At 39.1% G+C, this 23372-nt stretch overlaps 1 protein-coding gene across 1 annotated transcript in view; it reads right to left on the reverse strand.

Moving 5' to 3' along the window:
* Rnf180 (ring finger protein 180) overlaps positions 1–23372 on the reverse strand; it is a 109376-nt gene that overhangs the window by 85323 nt on the left and 681 nt on the right. The window contains exons 2-3 of the mRNA XM_055601962.1: positions 21447–22406; positions 18380–18415 (exon numbers count right to left, since the gene is read on the reverse strand). Coding sequence (XP_055457937.1) covers positions 18380–18415; positions 21447–22406 — 996 coding nt within the window. The remainder of the gene's footprint in view (positions 1–18379; positions 18416–21446; positions 22407–23372) is intronic.

Here is a 23372-nt window from a genome sequence, read left to right on the forward strand (position 1 = left end):
TAAAAGCAGACATGCAGACCAATGGAATACAACAGGAAATTAACCACAGGTCCAGAAACTTAATGACAAAGGAAGTACATACAATGGAGAAGAGACAGCTTCTCTAACAAATGGGGCTAGGCAAACTAATTTCCATACATAGAGGAATGAAGCTAGATCCCTATCTCTGACTCTGAAAAAAAAAAAGTAAATTCAAAATGGCGCAAATATGGTAAGACCTGAAGCTTTAAAACTACTAGAAGAAAAGACAGGCAAACACTTCATGATGCAGGCAGAGGTAAGTATTTTTTGAAAGGGATTTGAATAGCACATGGGATAAAAAAAAATGTCAAATGGAATTAAAAATAATAGAAAGGCTTCTGCATAGCAAAGAAAAAAATAATCAGAATAAAAAATTTTGCCAATTACATACTAGACAAGGGGTTAATATGTTGCATATATAAGGAACTTCAGAAATTACACATCTGAAAACCGAATTATCAAATCAACAAAGTCTAATGAACTAAATAGTTTTCCAATCCAAATAACCAATAAATACTTCATGTCCAACATTCTTTGCAAATAGGGAAATTCATTTCACGCTACATTGAATTTCATCTCCCTCATATAGAACCTATATAGCCAATGAAGTAAATGAATAAGATAGCTCTTTCTTAATATCCAGTAATTGCTGTGATAAAAGACTATGACCAAAAGCCATCCAGGGAGGATAGGGTTCATTTCATCTTATAACTAACATTCTATCATGAAAGGAAGTCAGAACAGGAGTACAAGCATGGACATGGAGGTAGAAACTGAAGCAGAACCACAGAAGAATGCTGTTTACTGGCTTGCTCTCCATGGCTTCCTAGGCAACCATTTCTATAATGACACTACCCATGGTGGAAAAGATCTTTACCAATCCTACATCCAACAAAGGGCTAATATCCAGAATACATAAAGAACTCAAGAAATTAAACACCAACAAACCAAATAATCCAATTAAAAAATGGGGTACAGAGCTAAGCAGAGAATTCTCGACAGAGAAATCTTGAATGGTGGAGAAGCACTTAATGAAATGCTCAATGTCTTTGGTCATCAGGGAAATGCAAATCAAAATGACTCTGAGATTCCATCTTAGACCCATCAGATCAAAAACTCAAATGACACACATACTGGAGAGGATGTGGAGAAAGGGAAACCCTCCTCCATTGCTGGTGGTCGTACAAACTTATACAATCACTTTGGAAATCAATTTGGTGCTTTCTCAGAAAACTAGGAATAGTTAAGACTCTGCTATACCACTCCTGGGCATACACCTGTAAGATGCTCCACCATACAACAAAGACATTTTTTGTTCAACCATGGTCATAGCAGCTTTATTCATAATAGCCAGAAACTGGAAACAACCTAGTGTCCCTCAACCAAAGAATGGATAAAGAATCTGTGGTTCATTTACACAATGGGATACTACTCCACTATTAAAAACAAGGACATCGTGAAATTTGTGGACAAGTGGGTAGAACTAGAAAATATCATCCTAATGAGGTAACCTAGACATAGAAAGACACATATAGTATGTACTCCCATATAGTGGATTTTAGTCATACAGTACAGAATAGACACACTACAATGCATAGACCCAAAGAAGATAGGTCTGAAGAGCATCTTAGGCTTCATGTCAGCCCACTAGTTAAGGGCGTGGGGAATATCTCTGACATAGACTATGTTGCCTGATTTCTGATCACTTCCACCTGAAGGGACTTCCCTACAAGGCCACAGGGGAGGAAGAAGAACTCCATCCTTATGTGAATGAATAGATGAGGTGGGGTGTCTGGCTAGGGGGGCTCCCCTATTCTGAATAACTGAAGAATAGGGGAAAGGGGGTGTGGGAGGCAGGATGGAACTGGGAGGACAGGAAGGGGGAGCCTGTGACCAAGTTGTAAATTGAAATAATTAATTTAAAAAATGTAGTCTGAAGACAAAGGTAAAATAATTGCTAATCACCCTGCCTTATACAGATTACTTTAATTACTTAATTTCTGTAGATTAATTGGAAGGGGCAAAGCAATCATCAGGTCATCAAACAAGGAAGATGAAAACAATGAAGAACGTCAGGTATGAATGGCTCCTTGTGAAAGCCTCCCTGTCTTATATTATTTCACTTTATTCTCATACCCTACTCTGCAGTGAAACACGGGGCTTGCCACTGATCTTATTTTGAATTTAGGGGCATGCCTACTTCCTGGAAACTGCAAATGGCACCTCAAACTTAAGAACACAACAGTGTATTTGACAATATGTGGCAGAGTCTCAAACACTAACCCAAGGAAACTTCTTGCTCTAACACTGTTACAACATGTGTCCCTGCAGGTCTGGTGAACAGAAGTAGGGCCAGACTCTTACCTGATGACAAGAGGAGCCTTACAACTGATTCTGCAAATCTTGTCTTACGAAAACCATGCAGTCTCAAAGTTTTTGATCATCTAGTGACTAAAACACACCATTCTGTGGTGTACTCCAGTTCATGCAAAGAAATGAGTCTGTTTTTCTCCAAAAGGAGACTTGGAGCCCCCTGGTGTCTGATTTCACCTTTACAAACCAGCACTTCACAGATGACCGTACAAACACAGGACTGAAAAGCTCAATGGCAGCTAATAATATCGGACAGATTCATAATTATTCTGATGGAAAATTTTCATCATGGATTATTAAATATTCCACTTTTATCCTGATACCATGTTAGAATAGCATTATTAGAGGGTGGAGCTATGAGGGAGTGAGAGGGTCATAGAAAGGGGGGATGAGGCGAAAATATGATCTAAGTACATTATACATCATATGAAACTGTCAAGGAATAAAGCAAAATCACTTTTAAAAAGTTGAGCCCTTACATAAAAGACTCCTTGTCTGATCTACATTTCCCCTTCAGCTTTACAAGGAGAACAAAGGCAAGTGATCTAACATTTTGCAGCAAAGTAATTACTAAATAGAGCATGATGTTATTAGAGCAGTATAATTTATTAATGTGTTATAAAATAGTAGACATACAAGATGGAATAGAAAGATGATGTCTGTGATAACACTGCACAGTGGAAGAAATAAAATATAATTAAGAGTTTCAGCCTTCTGCATAGCAACGCAGATTATCTTTTAGGGATAGACAGCAGCTCTCTGAAATTTGGCATCTAAATGGCTTAGTTATAAACTTATTTCTGTAGGGTTTATTTCTGCAGTTTGTATGACCTTATTACCTTCCTTTTAAGATTAATAATTAACTTTAAATATATTGCTGCTTTAAAAAAAATTCAGATGAAACCAATTACACTTGATCACACTGAGCTAAAGAGATGCTCCCAGGAATGTTGACAGCCAGGGTCCATGGTAGCTGTTACTGTGTTGGCTTCACATGTGAGAAGAGTGCGTACAACTTCCATCCCAGCACAGACACTGTTTAAGATTTGAATTAAGACAGTGTGGCAGTATCAGCAAGCAGCTGTGGATTTAAAAGGTTTAAGTGTTCTATGGCCATACCACCTGAATGCACCCACTTTTTCTAAAGTATATAAGTAGAGAAATGTTTCAGTGAGTGAGAAACTCAGGTGGGCATATTTTTGCCTTGGCTGATTTGTTAAGTTAAGCCATATGTGAAGATTTAGAGTGGAAACACAATGCAGCATTTCCAAGGCCATACAAGGTCAAAAGAGCTGAAGCCGTGAGTCTGTTCTGCTCATGAACCAGCTCAAGGCTTCAGTTTCTGGGGCTGGCGCACTGACTAGCCTCGTCGATAATTTCCAGAGTCTCAGTCTACTTGTGTGGCTATCACAGTATGTGAGGCTGCCTGGTTTATAAAGAATAAAGTGCCATTCTTCACAAGTCTGGAGGGTGGGAGGTCCAGCGAAGGCTCTGAAACGTGGTCTGCTGAGGGCCTTCTGTCTTCACCCTTGCTTGGCAGGAAGTGAGAGGGTGAGAAAACAAGCTAACCAAATGGAGAGAGAGAGAGAGAGAGAGAGAGAGAGAGAGAGATCAACTACTGCGTGTGTTTTCCTTTTACTGTTTTCTGGATGTTATAAACTTTCTGTTTATTTTTGGTATTATAATTTCATCACAACACTTTCCCCTTCCCTTTCCTCTCTCCAAAATTCCTGTATATCCACTTGGCTCTCTCTCAAGTTCATGGGCCTTTTTTAACTAATTGTGGTTGCAAGCATGTATGTGCTTCTATACATACACATATTCCTTAATATAGTCGGCGGAATCCTATGATATTACTTATATTTGTGGTTCTGGAGCGGACCATGCCCTGGACAACAAACTGGTGTGCTCTTCCCAAGCTTTCCTCAGGTGATTGTAGTTTCTGTGTATGGCTGGGGCCTCATGGGCTTTTCTCCAGCCTGGAGTGTCCGTTGGTGTCATATTTGTTCAGTTCACATTTGGATGGTCATATTCAGGAAAGACATCTTTTAAGACCACTGTTATGTGTACCCCGATGAGCCTGGTGCTTTCTATGTAGCCCAGGCTGGCCTCAAACGTAGACAGTCCTCCTGCCAATAATCCTCAGGCCACTAGGCCTGCTTCAAAAGTCTCACACCTAGAGTAGTTATGTGACTTAAACTGGACTCCAGGGGGTTTTAAAAGATTTAAAAAAATCTTTAAGTTGGGTGGGTAAGGGAGTGAATGTAGCCCGGGGGATCTGGAGGAATTGAGGAGGTAAATATGATCAAAAGACATTATCTGCAACGATCCAAGAATTAACAAAATGTTTATATGTGTATAAATGCATACACACACACATGCACACACACATGCACACGCCTCTTTTATGAGGACTGTAACCCTGGAGAACATGCTCTCATGGCCTAACCTCTTCCTAAGGCTGACCTCTGCCCACTGGCACAGCTGAATTTTAGAGAGGGCACTGCACACATTAGCAACAGGGAAAATCACCAGATCTCTGGGGTTCTTGTTTCCCACTGTAGCTTCTGAGCAGGACAAATTCTTAGAAAACCTGCCATTCTGGGAGTGGCCCTATGCTCTGCTGCTCTAACAGTTCACTTGAGTCAGCCCACACATGTAGGCACATGCTGTCCCTACAGTAAAGTTCAGTGAGTGCTCACTGCTAACGTCATCACTCTCACCACACTTCCCTATTGCCTTCTGCTCAGAATCAAAACTCGCCCTGTCAATGTCAAGTGGAGGAAAGCAGCCCTAATATGCAAAGCATCACTTGCAAGTAAATATTTCTAGAACTTTTTAACACACACAATCTAGGTCAACTGAATCATAATCTTTATAGTAAAAATTACTGAAAATGTCTAATGCTCCTAATAGGAATTCAACTTGAAACCCAAGAACCATGGTCAGTCCCTCCCCCTAAGTCATTCACCATGCCTGAAGCATGAGATACGTGATTTATTAGCTCAGGTCATCCACTGGCATTCATTTGCCAGTCTCCAGCTGTAAAGCTGGGCACAGAACTCCTGAGAACTGCCCAGAAGCTCCATGGCACCCAACTCCCCCCCCTTTTTCTGTCATTTTAACACATTTCTTCCAATCCTCTCTCTTTTAAACAGCCTTGGTATTTCATCCTTGTGTGTTCCTGGATTTTCAGCTACATTTTAAGGTCTTTGCTGATGCTATATAGTAAGTAAACTGTCAGCCATAGCCATCTATATATCTTCCTCACTGCCTAGGGGAGAATGGTATTTTATTCATTACTGCAGCCTCCATACTGAGTGCTGTTTCCAACAGCAAATGAGCAAACCAGCAAATGAGCATTATTCAATGGAAGGAAAGGATGAGTGAAGAGTAAAGGTAAAGAATGATACAAATGCTTTCCTCAAACATAAAAAAAGATACAATAGGCCAGATGTGGTGGCCAGAGACAGATGGATCTGTATGTGTTTGGTGTTGGTGGTAATCTAGTTTACATAGCCCAGGCCACCCAGGGCTACAGAGTGAGACCATGTCTCAAAAAAAAGAGGGAGGGGTGGAAAAAAAAACACTTTTCCTTATTATTATTATTTACAATTTATTCACATTGTAAACCAGTTGTAGACCCCTCCCTCATCTCCTCCTGGTCTCACTCTCCGTCCTTCTGCCTCCTCCCTAGTCCACTGATAGGGGAAATCCTCCTTCCCTACTGTCTGACCCTAGCCTACCAGGTCCCATCAGGACTGCCTGATCCTCTTCCTCTGTGGGCTGGCTGGGTTGCCCCACCAGAGAGAAATGATCAAAGAGCAGGCAAGCAGGTACATGTCAGAGACTGTCTCTTCTCCCCTTACTAGGGAATCTACATGGAGACTGAGCTTTCTATGTGCTACATCTGAGCAGGGGGTCTAGGTCCTCTCTACATGGTCTTTGGTTGATGCATCAGTCTCTGCAGTCCCCCCTAGGCCCTGCTGTTTTTGGCTTTGTTGGTCTCCTTGTAGGACTCCTGTCCCCTCCAGGTGCTTTTATATCTCCGTCCTTCCATTAGACACCCTGTGCTCTGTCCAAAGTTTCGTTGTGAGTCTGCATCTGTTTTGATCCCCTGCTGGTTGGAGTCTTTTAGAGGACATTAGTGGTAGGCTTGTTCCCTCTCCTATCACTTCCGGTGTCTAACTTGTTTTCCCTTCTAAATGAGGATTAAGCATCTTCCATTGGGTCCTCCTTGTTGTTTAGCTTCTTTAGGTTTGTAGATTTTAGTATGTTTATTCTATATTAAATGGATAATATCCACTTAGAAGTGAGTATATATCATGCATGTCTTTTTGCTTCTGGGATATCTCACTCAAGATGATCTTTTCTAGCTCCATCCATTTGTCTGCAAAGTTCATGATTTCCTTGTTTTTAATTGGTGGATAGTATTCCATTGTGTAAATGAACCACAATTTCTCTATCCATTCTTTGGTTGAGGGACATCTAACTTGTTTCGAGATTCTGGCTTTAATGAATAAAAACTGCTATGAACATAGTTGAACAAATGTACTAAGTTGGACAGATAAGGTAAGAGCGGCCAACCTTGCCTTATCCCTGATTTCAGTGGGATTGACTTATATTTCTCTCCATTTAGTTTGATGTTGGCTATAGGCTTGCTGTATATTGCGTTTACTATGTTTATGTACTGCCTTATATCCCTGATCTCTCCAAATCTTTAAACATGAATGGGTGCTGGATTTTGTCAAATGCCTTTTCAGCATCTAAGGAGATGTTCAGGTCGTTTTTGTTTTTGTTTTTTTTCAGTTTGTTTATATGGTGGATTACATCAATGGATTTCCATACACTGAACCACCACTGCATGCCTAGGATGAAGCCTCCTTGGTCATGGTGGATGATATCTTTAATATGTTCTTGGATTCGGTGTGCAAGTACTTCATTGAATATCTTTGTGTCAATGTTCATAAGCGAGATTGGTCTGAAGTTCTCTGTCTTTGTTGGGTCTTTGTGCAGTTAGGTATCAAGGTGATGTGGTCTCATAGAATGAGTTTGGTAATATTTTTTCCTTTTCTATTTTGTGAAATAGTTTGAAGAGTATTGGAATTAGCTCTTCTTTGAAAGTTGAAACCATGGGCTACATCTGAGCAGGAGGTTTAGATTATACCCATGCACGGTCCTTGGTTGGGGAATCAGTCTCAGAAAAGACCCTGTGCCCAGATATATTTGGTCCTTGTGGAGCTCCTGTCCTCTCCAAGTAGCCCATGGCAGCTCAGTATCCAAATGGGTACCCTAGTAAGGGGAACAGGGACTGTCTCTGACATGAACTCAGTGACTGGCTCTTTGACCTCCCCCTTCCTTCTCCTAGGCCACAGAGGAGGACATTGTCCTGATAAGACCTGATAAACTAGGGTCAGTCCCTATCAGTGGACTTAGAAAAGGGCAGGGAGGAGATGAGGGAGGGAGGGTGGATTGGGAGGGAATGAGGGAGAGGGCAACAGCTGGGATACAAAGTGAATAAACTATAATTAATATAAGAAATAAAAATTTAATTAAAAAATGAAAGTTGAAAACATCTGTCCCTGTTTTTTTTTTTTTTTATGGGAGACTTTTGATGACTGCTTCTATATCCTTAGGGGATATAGGACTATTAAATTTACTTACCTGATCTTGATTCAAATTTGGTAAATGGAATTTATCTATTCTTACATTTTATTTGTTTAGTTGTGTATGTTCATGCCACTGAACATGTGTGGAGATCAGAGGACAACTTGCCAGAGTTAGTTCTCTCCTTGTGTCCTCAGGACAGAACTCAGGTCAACAGGTTCAGTGGTCAGTGCCTTCACCCCTGGGTTAGCTCACCAGCTGAACTTGTAGTTAGGGATGGGCTTGTAGAACTTAGGTATGGTCTTTCAGCCTCAGTTTCTCTAGCCAAAGAATGTACATGGTAATAAAAATTACTTCATGAAATAGGACCAGGATACATTAATTTATGTATATTTATATGTGTTATTTGAACTGCCCATACCCATTTCTCACACATCAATTTTGGATGGACTGACTTTCAGATACCTTTTGGTACCTGAGTTCCAGAAACCCTGATTTGTGAAAAGAATTGCTGTTCTTTTGATGCACTTGTGATCTCTAACCTCTCATTCTACTACTTCTGTATTGGTGTACCTTCCAAACTATTTTCAGTGTTACTTACACTTATGAATCATCTTTCATAATCCTCCCCTTCTTGTGAGTAGAGTTGATGTCGTCCTCTTTTGTGGCCCTAAGAAACTTTACTTTTTGTTCTCAGGCAGATTTCCTGTGACCTACACAAAATGAGTTTTAAAATGAAGAAATCTCACCTGCAATAGGTTGCTAGTTTCAATAAAATTTCAGATCTGGGAAGAGCTAAAATGGACAAGGAACAACAAAACCTGCTATAGATTAGGAAGCTGTTAAGAATGTAGAGGATTTAGTAGGCTTTGCACTGATTCACTATTATTTATTGGCCATCCTACTCCCCTCCACCCTATTGTGTAAACGGAATATAACAGCCATTGTACAAATAAAAATTGATGATGGAAAATAAAGACATGGGGGGATTAAATGAAAGAACTCAGGAAAGCACCTGTCCCACAGGAAGGTGAAGGAGGCAGAATACTGACTAGCTATCATTGTGGAGATGTTTAGTTCCCAATTCCTGGAAATTGTGATTTTTTTTTTTTTACAGTATGCAGTGGGTTAAGGACCTTGAAATGGGAGAGGGCCACTGTGGATGATCTGAATGCTCCTAATGTAAAGTCACGGGCTATGAAAGTGTCAGAGAGAGGGCTGGACAGATGGCCCAGCAGTTAAGAGTGCCGCTACTCTTCTGGACCCAAGTACAGTTCCCAGCACTCAGATTAGCCAGCTCATATCAGCATATAACTAGCTCCAATGGGTGCAACACCATCTTCTGGCCTCTGTGAGTACACACGCACGCATGCACGCATGCTTACGCACGTGGCAGACAGACAGCATTTTTAATTTTTTAAAAAATGCCTGCAGGAAGATGCAAATAAAAAACTAAAGATTGTAGCACTGTCATTGCCGGACAAAGCATAAACCAATTAATGAAAACATGTATATGCTTTAACAAGCAAGGAAAAAGTTCTGCCTCAGAACCCCACCAACACACTGACTTTACCAACAGAAGGCTCATTTTTCAGAATTCAGCCTCTACCACCATCAGATGATAAAACCACATTGCCTTATGCTGCTATGGTTGTGGGGGTTTGTGCAAGTAGCACATGGAAACTGACCTAAGGATATGCCAGTTGGCATTTTCTCTTTCCTGTAGCAAAGCATTAGTGGTTTAACATCAAGATGGATGGATTGCAGTAGTACAGATTTGTGTAATGAAAGGGAAACACATTTCATATCTGTTAGCTTCAGCCCCAAACTAGAGAAACAAGCAACAGTTAACATAGCACACCTATATGCACTTAAAAGGTCAGCCTTTTGTGGTATGCAAAAGCTTGAACTTTCAATTTTGGGAGGCTCCCACCACGCTGGTTGAAAAGAGTAGTATTGAATATTCTTTAACTGTGATTTATGCCCTGCGCCTGCTGCCCTTTGGATGTCTGAAACGTTGGCATGTGCTAAGCAGGTGTCTACACGTCTTCTCTCACGAAAAGCGTAGCTGCACTCTGCACACTTGCCATAGCTCAGCCTGAAGAAATGAAGCATATCCTAAGTCACTCAGTGAGGAGAGCTATTTAAAGTTTATGCCTGACTTGGTGAAGACTTTTGGCCCAACTACTTTTTTCTTTTTTTCCTTTCTTCTTTTTCTTTTGTTTTTTTCTTCTCTGTGTAACAGAGACGATTACAGAAAACTGCAACCAACCAAAATGCAGGGTTATGGAGCCAAGTCCCAACAGACACAACACAATCCCTCCACCTAAGGCTCGGGGTCACTGTGGGAGAAGACGTGGAAAGATTCTAAGTGTCGGAGGATCAGGGAGTCTGCTCTGAGGTTGTGCTTCCTGAGATTGTTAAAGCTGCACCATGTCTACCTGCGGACCTTTCTGCTATAATAAATCACAGCTGTGATAGGTCAGGTCTTTGAATAATTTTGGTTAACTACTCAATATGAGGAGGCATGGGAAACCTAAGATATAACCCATTGTCCTAGTCCAATCCTGGAGAAAATATTAAACAAATCCCAGGTAAGGGATATATTATAGTACTTTTCAAAAATGTCTAGATCATCAAAAATAAGGAGAGATAGAGGAGTTATTGTATCAGAAACACATAACAAGACATGACAAAATCCTGGATGAGGGCTTAGACTTAAAAGAAAGAAATAACATAAGGGAAAACTTAACATAACATAAGAGAAACTGAAGTAAGATTTCAATTAAATATGACTACTGTAAAATATTAGTAGTATAAAATTGAGTATATGTCTATAGTAATTTTTGTGTTATCCTCAACCTTTTTGCATTAACCTAAGCTATCCTTAAATTTAAAATTTTAATTTATATTTTAAAAAAATTCTTGGGCATGTGTTATATAGTGGGTACTGTGCAAAGCATTAGAAATTTTAGATCTATGCAATTATTTAAAGGAAAGGCATAAACTCTATGCAACCTCTACCAAGCAAATGTAATTTTAAAATAAATAAAATGTAGAGAAATAACAACCTATTAAGGAATCCTTAAATGCTTTTGCAGTCATAAATGAAGCGAGTGACAAGCTTATACTGAAATAATAATTTGACACAAATAAACACTGGTCTATCTCAGTACATAATTGGTGGTTGTGATATTTATTAACTTTATTAGCTTTTTTCTTTCCTTAAAGGCCACTTAATAAATATGCTTCTATATTAGTAAAACAATCAATAACCTGTGTAATCAAATTAAACTTGACACCTTTTCACCACAGAAAATGAATACAGCAGAACTCCTCAATTATTACTATAATTGTGGAGGCCAAATAACTCCTCAATTATTACTATAATTGTGGAGGCCAAACAACCAGTGCCTATTTATATCTAATTTGAGGATGATAAACTTTATAATAAAAAATTAAACTGACTTCTTAAAAACTCCAAAAACATAAAATGATGCCTATATGCAAATCCATGAAAACCTAACAGGGCTTTTGCTGTAGGTACGTCTGGTACGTTCTACATAGACCTGAACAAGCAGGTCTTTAAGATGATCCATTAGCCTCTATCCTCTCTATCCTCTCCTGAGCCTCAGTCACATCCTTTATTAAACAACACAGTTAACCTGAACTCATTTAGATCACTAAGAAAGATGTATGAGAATTTCTGTAGTGGCTAAGTGATTTAGTGTAAGCCTATACATGCACACACACACACACACACACACACACACACACACACACACACACACACAGAGTCAGATATTTTAGGATTTCATGCATAATATATCCCACCCAGACACATAAGACAAACTATTTGTATATAGTTTCCCATAGCTTCTAAAGAAATATTTTCATGTATGCTTTTAAATAGGTTCAGAAGGGCATAGCAGAACAAAACTTTGTTCAATCTAAATAAAATGACATAGAGAGATTATGTAGCTCGTAAGCATTAATTTTGATAATTTTTTGTAAATTTCCTCAAATGGTGATTTTTTTCCCTTTTATTGAAAACAGTTGTTGGTTTTTTTTGTTGTTTTGATTTTTTCCAAACAATACATCCCTGGTTATGGTTTCCCCTCCTATCTCTCCAGTTCTTCCTCACTTTTCCTCCAGTCAAGATCCACCACTTTCTGTCTCTCCTTAGAAAACAAATAAACAGCTAAGGATAATAATAAAATTAAATATAATAAAAAACAAATCAGAATAGCACAGAACAAACAGAAGAAAAAGAGCCTAAGAAAAAATACAAGAAATAGAGGTGCAGAAACTGACTGGTTCTCACACTCAAGAATCCCATAAAAACACTAAATAAGAAGCTCTAATATATATGCAAAGCACCTGTAGGGTTAAACAAACAAACAAATAAAAAAAATAACAAAATAGCCTCAGCATGACATTATGAGACAAGGAACCTCCACAGATGCCATTAAGTTCATTTTCTGTTGGCTGTCTACTGCTGAGTATGTAGTTCTCTAAAGTGTGCTTTGTTTCCCTAATGAGAGTCCCTTGGAGAACAATGAATTTTAATTTGCAAGTAGTTATCAATTGGAGATACAATGCTGATATTTTTATAAGATGTGCAGGGATAAAGATAGAGCAGAGATTGAGGGAATATTCAACCAATGCCTGGCCCAACCTGAGACCCATCCCATGGGAGAAAGCCAACCCCCAAAACTATTTTTTTATTTTAATTTTTACTAATTTGTTTTATATCCAGTCACAGTCCCTTCCCTCCTCTCCTTCCAGTCCCACCCTCCTTCCCTGTTTCCCTATCTCCCCCACCACTCAGAGAAGGGGAGCCTTCCTTTCCCACTCACCCCAGCATGTCAAATCCCATCACAACTGAGTGAATTCTCTTCCCCTGTGGCCAGGTGAGATAGTCCTGCCAGGGGAAAGTGATCTAAAGGCAGGCAACAGAGTCGATGTCAGAGTCAGCCCCTATTCCCCTTATTAACAATACTCTGCTATGCTTGCAGATGGGAGCGTAATATAGCTGTCCTCTGAGAGGCTCCACCCAGCAGTGGACAGATGCTGAGACTCACAGCCAAACATTAGGTAAAGCATACAGAGTCTTGTGGAAAAGTGGGGGAAGGACAGAGGACCTGGAAGGGATGGGAACTCTACAAAAAGACCATCAGAGCCAACTAACCAGGGCTCAGAGAGTCTTGTGGAGACTGAAATACCAACCAAGGTCCATGCACAGACTGGACCTCGAACCCATACACAGATGTAGCCTATGGGCAGTTGGGCTTCATGTGGGTTCCTTAGTAAGGAGTGCAGGATCTATCTCTGACATGGATTCTGTTGCCTGCTTTTTGATCACTTTCCCCTGGTGGGACTGTCTCGCCAGGCCACAGGGGAAGAGGATGTGCTCAGTCCTGATGTGACTTGATGTGCTGGGGTGCATTGGTGGTGGTGGGGGCTCCCTTTTTCTTTTAAAGTAGGGAAGGGGGTATAAGAGGAAGAGGGGGGGGAGGATGAGACAGGAAGGAGAAGGGGGAAAGGGCTATGATTGAGATATAAAATAAATAAACAAATTTAAAATAACATTAGAAGAAAAACGCTGATATTTTTAAACTTGTAGATTTACTTCCCAATAGGCAAACTAAATGGGCCACAGAAATCTTAAATGCTATTAGAAATTAGTTTGATTAAAATACTAAATTAAAATTAAATAACTAAAATGGGATGATAATAAGATGTATAATGTACAATTAATATAGTAGTAGCAAGGAACTTTGATAACAAATACTTGGTAGTTTAAAAAAGTAAAGAGTCAATCCAACAACTTCCTATTGTTTAGAAATTTAGAAAAGATGAGCAAATTTTTAAAAAGTAAATAATAAACAACAGATTTTAAAAAACTGAAAATAAATAGCTTTCTCTTTTTTTAAAGAATAAAATTAACAAATCTGTGGCAGGCAGAGAAAGAAGAGAGAGAGGAGAGACAGGAAGAACACAGAGTATGAGAGCAGGACTAGAAAATGGCCACCCAATAGGAAAGGACAACACTGAGTGATGCTACAATGCAACTTTGGTAACTTGGCTACGGCTTTGAAAACAAATTACTGAACCATACCAAATCCCAAATCACAGTTAAAAGCCCTTTATCAAAGCAATAGCTAGACACAGTTTTATTACAAATGTGAGTGAAAATATTAATTCTCCACAATATTTTCACATTACATTTCTTTTTTTAAAGATCTATTTATTATGTATATAATATTCTTCCTGTATGTACACCTGCATTCCAGAAGAGGGCACTGGTTCTTATTATAGTTATGAGCCACCATGTAGTTGCTGGGAATTGAACAAAGGACCTCTTAGAAAAGCAGCCACTGCTCTTAACCTCTGAGCCATCTCTCCAGCCCACAATATTTTTACAGAGTATAGAAAAGTAGAAAACTAACTAATCTTAATCTGTTACCACTATCTCAGTAAAGCACAGAAAACTAGAGACTTGTAACTTTTATAGTAGAGACAAAATTTCCTCAAGAAACTATTAGCAACTACTTCTAACAATATAGAGAAAGATACAACAGAATAACAAAGTAAACGTCACTGTAGGAAAGGGAGAACTATTAACTGATAGTTAACACCAGCATTGAAGATACATGATTATACAATTAAGGCAAAACGCCTCTGACAAAATTCAGCATCCATTCATGGGAAAGCTTTCTCCACCCTGTCAGAACCTCCGAGAAATTGTCACAGAAATATCCATATAAGACCTTACACTCACAGGAAAATGACTGTTGCCTGCTAACTTCAAGAAGTCTCTCCTCCCTCTTCTGACCAGCATTATCCTGGGGTTCCATGGATGTACTAATAGGCAAAGGAAAGGGAAAGGCAAAGGGACAGACTCCAGATCAAAAAGGAAGAAATATTTCTGTTTTTTATCTGCATACCAAGTGTGGTGGTTCACATAAGAATGGCCTCCACTGGTTCCTATATCTGGATGCTTGCTCATCAAGGAATGGCACTACTTGAGAAGGATTAGGAGGTGTGGCCTTTTTGGATGAAATGTGCCCCTAGAGGTGGGCTTTGAGGTTTCAAATGCTCAAATCAGGCCCAGTTTCCCTCTCTTCCTGCTGCTGCCAATCTGGATGTAGAATTCTCAGCTACCTTTCTAGCATCATGACTGGTTATGTGCTGCCATGCTTCCTACTGTGATGACAATTGGACTAAATCTGAGAACATAAGGCAGCACCAATTAAATGTTTTCCTTTATAAGAGTTGGTGTGGTCAAGGTGCCTCTTCACAGCAGTAAGATATCAAGTAATCTGGGCTGAGGTGGTGCATGCCTTTAATCCCAGCAGCACTCTGGAGGCAGAGGCACGTGGATCTCTGTGAGTGTGAGGAGGCTAGCCTGGGCTTCAGAGCTGGTTCCAGAACAGCCAAGGATTTACCAAGAAAAAAAAAAAAAAGGACACCAAGTAATCATCTAAGTAGAAAATACCAATTTTGGCATCTACCAGAGAAGAAAAGAGGCAGATTAGCATTACTCATACGTGACAGCTAAAGGAGTACAGCACGGACTACTGTATTTCTGTACACGACAGCCAATAGACAGCCAATAACTGAAAACTGACATTTTAAAAGCCTCTAATTATAAACAGCATTAAATTATGAATTATTTAAGGATAAGTCCGACACAAGATGTCAGGTACAGGTGTACTTGCTGAATCCCAAGATGAAAAGTCAAAACCAAAACAGTATTGAACATTAAAATTTAATAATTTAAATAAAAATTTATAAGTTCTAACTGTTAAAATCTACAACCACTAACGAAAGCGTAAAGATCCGGGGCGGGGGCAGGAGGTCTGTTATGTCCGTGGGATAGAAAAGTCACAGCGAATGCAGTGGTCCTCATGTGGACCACTAGATGTGCCACAACTTCAATCAACCCAATGGAATTTTCTTTTTCTTTCTTAAGTTTCATCCTAAATTTCCTATGTGAAACCACAGGAACCAATTTTTTTTTTTTTTAGCTTGAATAAGTTAATGTTTACTATCTTTTTTTGACATATGTATTATTTTTATAATTTATTACAATTTATTCAATTTGTATCCCAGCAGTGGCCCCCTCCCTCATCTCCTCCCATTCCCACCCTCCCTCCCTCTTCTCCCCCTATGCTCCTCCCCTAGTCCAGGATAGAGCAGGTCTTTCTCCCCTTCTATTGACACTAGCCTATCATGTCTCATCAGGACTGGCTGCATTGTCTTTCTCTGTGGCCTAGTAAGACTGCTCCCCCATCGGGAGTGGGGGCTGGGGGAGGTGATCAGAGAGCCAGTCACTGAGTTCATGCCAGAGAAAGTCCCTACTATCCTTACTAGGAATCTACCTGGAGACTGAGTCTATGGGCTACATATGAGCCAGGGTTTTAGGTCCTCTCCATGCATTGTCCTTTGTTGGGCTATCATTCTCTTCATAGCCCCCAGGGCTCAGTTTTTATGGCTCTGCTGGTTTCCTTTTAGAGTTCCTATCCCCTTCAGGTCTTTCTATCTTCCCCTTCGTTCAGAAGATTCCCTGCACTCTGCCCAAAGTTTGGCTATTCTGCTTCAATATTTCGATCAGTAGAGTCTTTCAGAGGCCGTGTGTGGTAGGCTCCTGTCCTGTTCCATGTCTTCTCCTGCTTCCAATGTCTATCGCATTTGTCCTTCTGAATGAGGATTGAACATCTTCCCTAGGGTCTTCTTTGTTGTTTAGCTTCTTTAGGAATATAAATTTTAGTATGTTTATCCTCTATTGTATGGCTAATATCCACTTATAAGTGAGTACATACCATGTGTGTCTTTCTGCTTCTGGGTTACCTTACTCAAGATGATCTTTTCTAGGAGGAACCAATTTTTAGAAGGTAAAACAAAGTTGAGAGAATCACAGAATCTTACTTAATGGTTTACTATGGAGCTTTGACAGAAAAGGGACAGAGATGAAGGGGAAATGAACAAGGGGAAAGTTACATATATGTCCAATTGATTTTCAATAAACCACAAAAGAATTTCCATGGAGAAAGGATGGTGCTTTCAATAAACGGTGCAGAAGAAACTGCAACCACTATTAAAACCACCACTTTCACTTTCACCTTGTCTCTTACTTAACAACAACAACAACAAAGCTCAACATAATTCATAACTTTCAATATGAGTATAAAACTCTTAAGAGAAAACATTGGGAAAACATCTTTATTACCTAAAACCACCTAGAGGCTTTAGATATGCTCTTATACCAAAACCAGGAGCCATTAAAAACTATATTTGAAAAGTTGGACTTCAAGACATTGCGTTTGCTTTCCAGGGAAATATTATAGCACATATAAACGGACAAACAGGCTTGGTAGAATAAAATATATTGATATACTACAAATCATATGTACAATGTAGGCTTTTTACCCCCAACTATATGAAAATCTCTTAAAACTGAACAGAAAAGAAATAATTAAAATAAAACATGTATAAAAACCAGAAACGTCCTTGGTCTTTTTGGTAGCCCCATCCTCTTCAGAGGCCAGAGATGCCTAGGGGTCAAGGCTCTGAACCATGATCTGGTTCCTTAATGATTTTAGGATTACCTTTTTGTTTAGATTTGTAGTTAAGGAGCCAAGGGACCACCCACAGGCAGGAGGATCTGCTCCTATGAAGGGGGGTTCATCTCAAACCCTGCTAAGGAGATAGGTAGAATCTTTTCACTGAGATATTTTTCCTTCTCTACCCCAGAGACATGCAGCTTCAAAGATATTTCCAGTTTTTCTGAATTAGTCAGAAAAAGAGAAGCCTAATTTCCTGTTCTCCATCCACCTCTTTTCCAAGCATGGCTCCCTAACACTTTGGCTTTCCCTCTTTCCTCCATTCTTCTCATCTGGACAGGGCTGAAACCTACAGCTTGCCGACCCCCAGATATTTTTCTTTTAAACTGTAATAAAATTGTTCTCAAGCTCCTCAAGCTAATAGAGCAATATACAAAAGATGTGAACATACTTGAATACATTTGAAGATGACACTCAAGCTTTGTTGAAAAATTGGCTGTAGTTTCTCTTTGATACCAATCTTACATCTTTAAGAATTTTAGCAATATGTTAATACTGTGGCTACTTTCTAACACAGTATATGTATGAAAACTAAGCACATGAAGTAAGGAGCATGAGCATTAATATCAAATTATGAGACCAGTAAGCACAGTATTTAAGTGACTGAAATAGAAAGACTCAAGAAAAGCAGCTGTCTGGCTTCATGGATGCAGAGAAGTGAGAAATCTCATCCTTAGCTGTTTGGAGTGCAGCACAGCCACGCTAGGAAACAATCTGACAGTTTCTCGTATAACTAAACATGCACTTACCATATGATCCAGCAGTCCCACTCCTGAGTATTTACCCTAGAAAAATAAAAATATATACTAATTTACTGAAAATTATGTACATGAATGTTTACAATAGTTCTACTTATAACTGCTAATACCTGAGGTAACCTACTCATCTTCTTATGCTGGGGAAATCATGGCTCATTCACAGAATGGAATACTATTGAGCTGTTAAAAGAGCACAGCATACTACAGATATAGATTCATGCAGTAAACTGATGAATGGTATAGACAAGTTTGCTTAGTAAAACAATGTCAGTCTCCAGAGTACAGGCTTTGTGATTCCATTTCCTCATCATTATTTTATAACGTCATCAATAATTAAAAAAATAAAGTCATGAAGAACAGATTAGTGATTCTATGGCCTTAAGGAAGGACAAAGCCTGATTTACAGGCATGCAAAACAAAGGAGTCCAATGTGTGCCCACTGCCTGGGAATGAGATAAATCTATACATGTATTCCAATCATAGACCTATATGTCAGGAGTGCGTACTTCTTTAATGCATGACAATTAAGACAGAAGGAATTGTGTTTTGTTGGAAGAATATTTGGTAGTCGACTACAACACACTGCCATGCTTTCTCCAAAGAGGTCTGCTAATAAATCTTTGTTGAAAAGAATAGTAATTCTGTTCAATTGGCTGCAGTTTCTCTCTTGAAAGCAATATTGCATCTTTAAACTTTAAGACTTTTGGTAAAATATTAATATTATTTCTACCATGGTATATACTATAAAATAATTCTAAGCTTAATCAAATTTCATTTAAAATGTCAAGTGACAGAAATGTAATTTTCCTAACAATTATTTGAAACTCTAAAATTAGTAAGATCTCAACAATAAAAAACTAAAACACTGTGGGGAAAACTGAAGATGAACACGAAAATGTGGACAGACATTTGTTGGCTGGAAGAACGAACTGTCAACATGCCTGAACTCTACAGATTCAGTGAATCCCTACAACATTCTCCAGAATCTCAACAGCAAAACTAATAACCTCACTGAAAAAGAAGTATTCTTTTGTTTCAATAAATAAAAGCTTATTTAAAAATTTATTGCTGATAGTGGTAACTATTACTTTGTGTGTGTGATCACCCTTCTAATTTAAAAAAAAAAAGGAAGAGGTAGACTCTGGCCCCAGGGTGTAGTTCAGACTTAGCAAAGGTACTTAGTAATGCCCAGTCCCTGGTTCCCTCCCTCCTCACAGCAAGGAATGAAAGGAGGTGTTTATATGGAAGTCACTACTTGAGGCCTTGCTACCTCAAGCAGGAATTTGATCAAGGAATGAATCTTGGTTGAAGTCATCCATATGAAGTCATCCATATGACTTGTCAAATTACACTATTATTTTATCTCAGATATTAACTCTTGCTAGGAGTTGTCTTTCTGTTTGAATCCGCAAGTCACACTTTCTAAAGTTATTATTTCTAGCTCTGACAATGGTGTGTATGTATCATAAATTCACAGCTTTTCTGCTGAAGATATACTGGGCACTTGCCTGTCTATAGCATCCTGTGCTATCAATTAAGCCTGTTAGATCTTCTGTTAGTCTCTACACTGACAGGTCACAAATCTGACTCAGTTTCCTCAGTTCTGATGAATCAGCTACACATACTAGCCAAACTCTCCATGTGTGAATGAATAAAAATAATTTCATCTATCAAAAAATTCAATATTTAACTCTGCACTTGCCCCCTCTAACCTGTAACACTTTGTTAGAAATGATTAATGATATAGCTGAAATTTGTAGAAGACTCTAACCCAAGAATTAAATCAATTTGCAAAAATGTAATATCATTTGCATATATCATCAGTGTATAGTTAATGCAAATTTCACAACTTTAAAAAATTTACTTCAAAAGAATTATTTCAGAGCCTGCACATTGTTTTGAATATATTCTTTTCGAATAACACTTAACATATGGTTATCTCCAATTCACTTACATATAAATAAACTTCTCTATAAACACTTACTTTTATGGTTTCTAACACAGACTCTCACGATGGGCAATGACGCAAAGGCATACTTATTTCTATAGCACATACTTTGCTATCACATTAAACTATCATTAACAAATAATTCAAACTGAGATGTTCTTACTAGCAGCAAATCAAAATGTCTATGCAATAGACAATACCTGTAATTATGCAACATAATGAAAGAAGAAAATCCTACTTAATCTGGCTGAAGGGCTCAGCGCAGTAGTTTATTAAGTCTATGGTTAGGATCATAACGATTTCACCTAACAAATATACAGGGCAGCTTCAGCTTTTTTATTTTAATTCTTAGGATATAGTTAATATAAAACACATTAATAAGAACTACCACTCGTTACTAATAAGCAAACAAAAAAGGTATGCTTCAAAAAAATTTTTATACAGAAATATACTAGTTTCCAAACTTTCAAATTTCATAGCTTACCATCCATTTACTTTAAGTGGTTTCCACAGTACTGTTTCCTTTTATGCTCACAACCATTCAAATACTGTGAGGGGCACACAAGTAGTTCAAATGCTAGAGAATCAAACTGTGCTGTAAAATGTCAGCCTGAGTAAATTCCCCTTCAGGTATGCCTCAACATTCAGCAGTTATTCATGGCTTGACCACGTGAGCATATGAATGCAGTAATTGAATATTAAATCAAGATAAATGGGTTAAAGAGTAAATGAATTCTTACCAGATTAGATTTGGAAACCTGAAACAAAACCATAGCAAAAGCAATCTAAACATGGTACAAGCTTAAATAAATACTCATTACAATTCCTCCACTCTCACTATCATAAGGTAGGTGGGCCTCTATGTATTAGCAGGATTGGGGAAGGCTGGGAAAGGGGCTTTTTCTAAATATATAGGAAGCATGGAAGCAGACTATACAGTGCCAAGGAAAAGAGGGCTGCATAATTATTAAGCATCCATAGAGTGACAGGTTGTCTTAAAACGTAAAACTAAGAATTCAGAATACAAACATTCAAATTTACCTCTGTTCCACAACCCGTGGTACTTATAAATACTGTGATTTTGCTAAACTCTGGTTTCAAAGCACTTACCTGCTTCTGTAGCCATCTCTCACGCCTCCGCTGCTGCCTTCTTAGAGTCCTCAACTTGCTCCTCTCTCTGTTATTCAGCCTGTGGTTAATGGTGCCCAAGGGGAAACTGGCAGAGCGCAGAAAGTCCAGAGGGGAGAGGTGTTCTTCTTGGTCTGAGGCCTCCAGCATGCTCCTCCCCGCTGAGGGCAGATCCATCAGGAATGTCAGGCTGTTAGCATTAGCATGATCTGAGTAAACTGAAGAAGCTTCTAGGCCACACGGAAATTCTCTTCCTCTTTGTGCCTGGGTCTCATGGGGAGCCATTGAAAGTCTGTGCAGCAGCATATTAGGATCAAAACTGGGTGCGTTTTGAAAAGAGCAGCTACTTTTACTACATGACAAAGCCAAGCCTGAAAGGTCAATGGGCCGTGTTTCATTTAGTGTGGGATAGGCAGTAGTCTTACTACGTATTTCATATAAAGTGGGTAATAAAATCAGCTTCTCACTGATGCTCAGGTCCAAACTGTGTGACTTTCTGTGAGAAGCTCTTGAAGTGCACCTGCCGGCTGCCAGCTGAGGAACAAAGGGCTGGTATTTTGGGTCTGATGCTTTGAAGAGCAGTTTTTCATTCTTCATCTCAAAATGTGTCGCTCGCACCTCCAGACAGAGGGCCTCCGCTAGTCTTCCAAGGCCGTTATTGTTCCGGGCCATGCTTAAAAGCCTGTGGTTTCTGGTTCTGGAGCCACCACCTGTCCGCAGAGTTTCCTTATCACAAGCTGATGGAACTCCGGGATGTGACAAGTATTTCAGCGCTGGTCTCATTAGTCTGCTGGCTTGTGCTGCTTGATGATCAGTCCGGCTCTTGCAGAGATGTACAGCTGCAAGCTGGCCACAGGAACATTTTGGAGTGCTGACAAAATTAAAGCCCCCTAATCGGGCCCCACAGAAAGGACAATTCAGTTTCCCAACTGTCCACTGGGCCTACAGGTAGTAAAGGGAAATAAAGACAATGCTTTCATTGTAAAGTGACCAGAGAATGAGTTGAAAAAAAAAAAAAAAAGCCGATCACATGAATATTTTCTGTTACTGAAAAGGCTAGCTTTCTGTTTTCTGATTAGTAGACGGAACAGCAAACGGAAACAAGCCTTCCAGTAAACACAGATAAGCAAGCAGCTACGAACTTCGAACTTCTAGAATGATACATACTGCAAATCATGCCTATCGGGAGGGCCAAGAATTCCTAAAGAAAGTCTCTGAACAATAGGCTGAATGCAGATACAGTGTGAACTAATGAAAAGAAAAAAATACTCCATGGAACCAGGAAGCAAATCAGTCTACAGAGCTTCATTTGCAAGTAAAATCTCACAGAAAAGTGTCTGTTCTGATTCACTTCTTGCATGCCAAGCACAGGGGGAGGAAACTTTATCAGCCAAGAGAATAAAGAGTTCCCTGGTTTTGTAAGCACAACCAAGAGGTATCGCTCGCCTTACTCAGATGGCATATTTCCATACTTGGATTAGAAATTAATGAACTGCTTTTAAAATTGTTAAGAAAAACAGTGGGGCCTCCATAGGGTTCTAATCTATTCCGTGAAGCTTGGAACACTTAGAAGCAGGACACCAGCATGCTCCCAGGGAATCAAAGTGTAAGCAGGGATTCAAGGGAGAGCCACCGCGTGCCACTCTACATAAAAACATAAGTTACTTTGGAGAAATTTAATTACAGATTAATTAATTAATTACAGTAATTCAGATTACTTATGCTATTCCAAGACAAGCATTTAGCAATGCAAAATAAAATATCTAAACCATCACACAATTAACAAGAGTTCTTTTTCTGACAATATTTCATTAAATATCACCCAAAGCAGAACATTTCCATTTTCATCATCCCAATAAGACATTAATTATTCAGCTTACTTTGTTTTGTGTATATATATATGATGGA

Source organism: Psammomys obesus, unplaced genomic scaffold (genome assembly GCF_907164565.1).
Source record: "Psammomys obesus unplaced genomic scaffold, mPsaObe1.curated_primary_1811, whole genome shotgun sequence".
Classification (NCBI taxonomy): Eukaryota; Metazoa; Chordata; class Mammalia; order Rodentia; family Muridae; genus Psammomys; species Psammomys obesus.